Source organism: Triticum urartu, chromosome 3A (genome assembly GCF_056163025.1).
Source record: "Triticum urartu cultivar PI428250 chromosome 3A, HENAU_Tu73, whole genome shotgun sequence".
NCBI classification, from domain to species: Eukaryota; Viridiplantae; Streptophyta; class Magnoliopsida; order Poales; family Poaceae; genus Triticum; species Triticum urartu.
In genome coordinates, this window is record NC_141875.1 from 303,319,667 (window position 1) to 303,323,586 (window position 3,920).

The 3,920-nt window shown below is 57.7% G+C and overlaps 1 protein-coding gene across 1 annotated transcript; it reads left to right on the forward strand.

Annotated features, from left to right (window-relative positions):
• Positions 1-3,091: 3,091 nt before the first annotated feature.
• LOC147979524 (uncharacterized) lies at positions 3,092-3,634 on the forward strand. Its single transcript, XM_087515254.1, has one exon. It carries the CDS (start codon positions 3,092-3,094, stop codon positions 3,632-3,634), a length of 543 nt encoding a protein of 180 aa, XP_087371380.1.
• The last annotated feature ends 286 nt before the right edge of the window (positions 3,635-3,920 follow it).

A 3,920-nucleotide genomic window follows, 5' to 3' on the forward strand; every position in this document is an offset into this window, starting at 1 on the left:
TTGAGTTGTAGAGTTTTGTTGTGATGCCATGTTGCATGTACTCATATCGGGCATATTGTGTGTATGATTGAAATGCTTGGTATGAGTGGGATCCGACAATCTAGTTGTTTATCCTTGGCAACCTTACTTATGGGGAAATGTAGTCTAGTGTTCCTCGAGCCATAGTAGTCCCTACAGCCCGGTTCACCGGAGTACTGCTAGCCCAGCACTATTGTTCAGGACACTTGACTGGCCGGCATGTGTTTCACTTTGTTCCTATGTCTGTCCCTTCAGTTAAATGTCACGCGGTGACTTCCGGAGTCCTGCCTAGCCTGCTACAGCCCGGGTTCCCCGGAGTCCTGTTAGCCCAGTGCTACAACCCGGAAACACTCGTTGATGACCGACATGCTCGATGTGATTCATGTATGCCTGTCTCCATAGGTCTGTGCCGCTTTGGGTTCACGACTAGCCATGTCGGCCCGGGTTCTCTGTCATATGGATGCTAGCGACACTATCATATACGTGAGCCAAAAGGCGCAAACAGTTCCGGGCCATGGTAAGGCGACACCCGTGGGATACCATGCGTGTGGCCGCAAAGTGATATGAGGTGTTACCGGCTAGATCGATGTGACTTGGAATCGGGGTCCTGATAGAGGTGCACCATATCCCAGAGACCTGTTCTGGACGGGAACCCTGTTCCTTCCTGGCGAGCGCAGCTAGCCCGACACGCCAGACGGCGTCTATGCCGACGCGCTGCACGGCGTAGAGGTCGCGGGTGCGGCGAGCTACCTCACTGACCTTGTTGGCGAGGTCCGCCTCTCCGATGAGCACGCGTCCGATGCGGGCACAGAAGGCCCTGAGAGCCGCCTCATGAGCCTCCTCCATCAGCTCAACGTCACCAGCGAGCCTACTGCTGACTCGGAGTCGGTTGGCTCCACCGACCCGATGTTGGTCGACTCCGACATGGCGTCGCTTGACGCGTTCCCCACAAACGTGGTGGTCTACTATGAGCCGCTTCCTCGTGCGGACAGCGGCAGCAGCACCGTCACGGAAGCGCTCATCATTGGCCATGGCTAGCACTCTGGCAGAGGTGGCCAGGATCCATTGCAGGCGGCGATGCAAGACTTGACTACGTCCATCTCCGAAGACGCCGACGCTGAGACGCTGGAGGCACGCCATGTCCTGCTCGTCGAAAGCGCCAACCGGCTGGCCAGCATGAGACGCCTTTCGGAGGCCTACCAGCGGGAGATGGACCGTGCCGTCGGCGGCACGCCGGCTCCTGGTGGTCCTAGCCGCATTGGCCTGGCCCGGCAGCATGGTGCGACCGTCGCCAACATGTTCAGGACAGATCGTCCCGCCTACGCCATGCCTGCAGAGAACATACGAGCCGCCCAGGCGGCAGCAGATGAGCTAGACAAGCTCGAGGGCGACGAGCGTCGCCACATGACAGAGCGAGTCCAGCAGCTCCTCGACGCGGCTGCTGAGCAGCAAGTGGCCGGGTGCCGCACTGAAGCGCCCAACCGGCGAAACGATGACCCGCCTCCTTGCCGAGACCAAGGCGCAACATCCCAGATGCCGACTGGTGGCGTCCGCGATAGAAGAGACAAGGAGCCAGCCACAGCCGTACTCACATCACCATCGAGCGCGACCAAGATGGCCACCCAAGAGCAGTGCGGCGGCGAAACGACTGTCCGCCTCCCCCTCCTCGCAGGGAGAGCCACGTTTCCCCACCGCCTATTGATCACCTGTCACTAGGCGAGCGCCTTGGCCGCCGAGAGGGAATCGGAGAAAATGATGCCCGCCATCGGATCGATCGCCACAATCGATCCCTGGCGCTAGAAGAAGAAGATGAGCTGGGTCCGCCTTGCTTCGGTCCCTGCATCCGAGATGATCCCTTTCCCAAAGGGTTCACGATCCCGAGAGATACGCCCAAGTACACCGCCTCCGTGAAGCCGGAAGACTTGCGGGTTGACTACTCCACAGCCTTCAGCATCGCCAACGGCAACAAGCGCGTTGCCATAAAGTATGTCCCGCTCATGCTCCAGGGCACAGCCCGGACGTGGCTGAACAACTTGAAGCCCTGCAGCATCAACAGCTGGGTTGATTTCACTAAAGCCTTCGTCCGCAACTTCACCAGCACGTACAAGCGTCCGCCCAAGCCTCGCCAGCTCTCCTTATGCATCCAAGGCCCCAACAAGTCGACTCGTGACTACCTCACTCACTGGGCCAAGCTGTGCAACTCCTGCAAGGGCGTGCATGAGGTCCAGGCCATTGAGTACTTCAGAGCCGGGTGCGGAGAAGGCACCCTCCTCAAGTACCAGCAGCTCTGCGACGAGCCGACATCCCTCGATGAACTGCTAATCATACCAGACAAGTACGCAACGGCCGACTCCTCCATGAAGGCAAAGATTAAAGTTGACACATCTCGCAAAGTGGCTCCCCAAGCTCCTCGGACTCCGGCTGGCGACACCAAATGGTGCCAGCAACCGAATGACAACAAGCGCAAGGCCACGCTGCCGGCTTCCACCAGCCGGCAGGTGCAACAGTCGAAGATCGGCAGCCAAAAGGGCAGCCTCCACCAAAGCGTCCGAAGGGTGGCAAGACAAACTAGTTGCCCGCCTTCTCATATGAGTAGACGCTCAATGCGCCCTGCAAATTCCACAGCGGAGGAAAACCGTCCAACCACACCACTCGGAAGTGCCACTGTCTCACCCGGATCGCCAAGGCTGATGGGCTCCTGCCTCCTCCGCCTACCGGCCCGTCGCCTCCTCCTCCGCAGCAGGCTGCGGTTCGGCCAGTCGGTGCCATACAAGATGAATACCCTGAAGAGCATGGTGCCTTTGTCGTGTTCACCAGCGTGGCCGACGATAGGCACCACAGGCGGCAGCGACAACAAGAAGTAAATGCAGTAGCATCAGAGACCCCCGAGTTCATGCATTGGTCTGAGAAGCCCATCAGCTGGAGCAGAGCCGACTACCCGGAGGTGATGCCCAATCCCGGCTCTTATGCCCTGGTGTTGGATGCCACCTTTGCCACGGAGAGGCGAGCTTCTCGCTTCTCCCAAGTTTTGATAGATGGCGGTAGCAGCATCAACATCATGTACAAAGATACCATGGAGAAGTTGGGAATCAAGCAGAGACATCTTCAGCCCAGCCAGACTGTTTTCCATGGCATAGTTCCATGCCTTTCCTGCTCACCAATCGGCAAGACTCAGATAGATGTCCTCTTCGGGGACAAAAATCATTTCCGCAGAGAGCTAGTCTGGTTTGAGGTGGTGGACCTTGGGAGCCCCTATCATGCATTGCTTGGCCGGCTTGCCCTGGCCAAGTTCATGGCGGTCCCCCACTGTGCTTACCTGAAGATGAAGATGTTGAGCTCCAAGGGAATCCTGACCATAGCAGGAGACTACAAGAAGTCGTCCGCCTATGCAGCAGAGAGCAGTCGTTTAGCCGAGTCCCCCGTGATCGTGGCTGAGAGGCGGCACCTTAACCGGGTTTTGGCGATGGCTGGCAAGCAGCCAGAAATGTCACCCAACCCCAAGGAGTCGGAAGCTAAGGGCTCGTTCAAGCCGGCGAAGGAGACGAAGAAGATACCCTTGGACCCAGAGCACCCAGAGAGGCACGCAGTCATTGGTGCAAAACTTGACACAAGATAGGAAGGCGAGCTCGTCGATTTCCTCTGTGAGAATTGGGACATCTTTGCATGGTTTCCCAAGGGCATGCCGGGTGTTCCGATGGAATTCGCCGAGCACAAGCTACATGTCCGGTCTGATGCCAAGCCAGTCAGGCAGCCCTTGCGGCGCATGTCCAAAGAGAATAGAAGAGTTGTTGGAGAAGAGATAGCCCGACTTCTAGCAACAGACTTCATCATGGAAGTGTTCTTTCTAGAATGGTTAGCCAACCCAGTCCTAGTGCTGAAGAAGAACAGGAAGTGGCACATGT

Bases quoted from the DNA above. Each gene is read 5' to 3' on its own strand.
- LOC147979524 (XM_087515254.1), top strand. From the start codon at position 3,092: ATGGAGAAGTTGGGAATCAAGCAGAGACATCTTCAGCCCAGCCAGACT.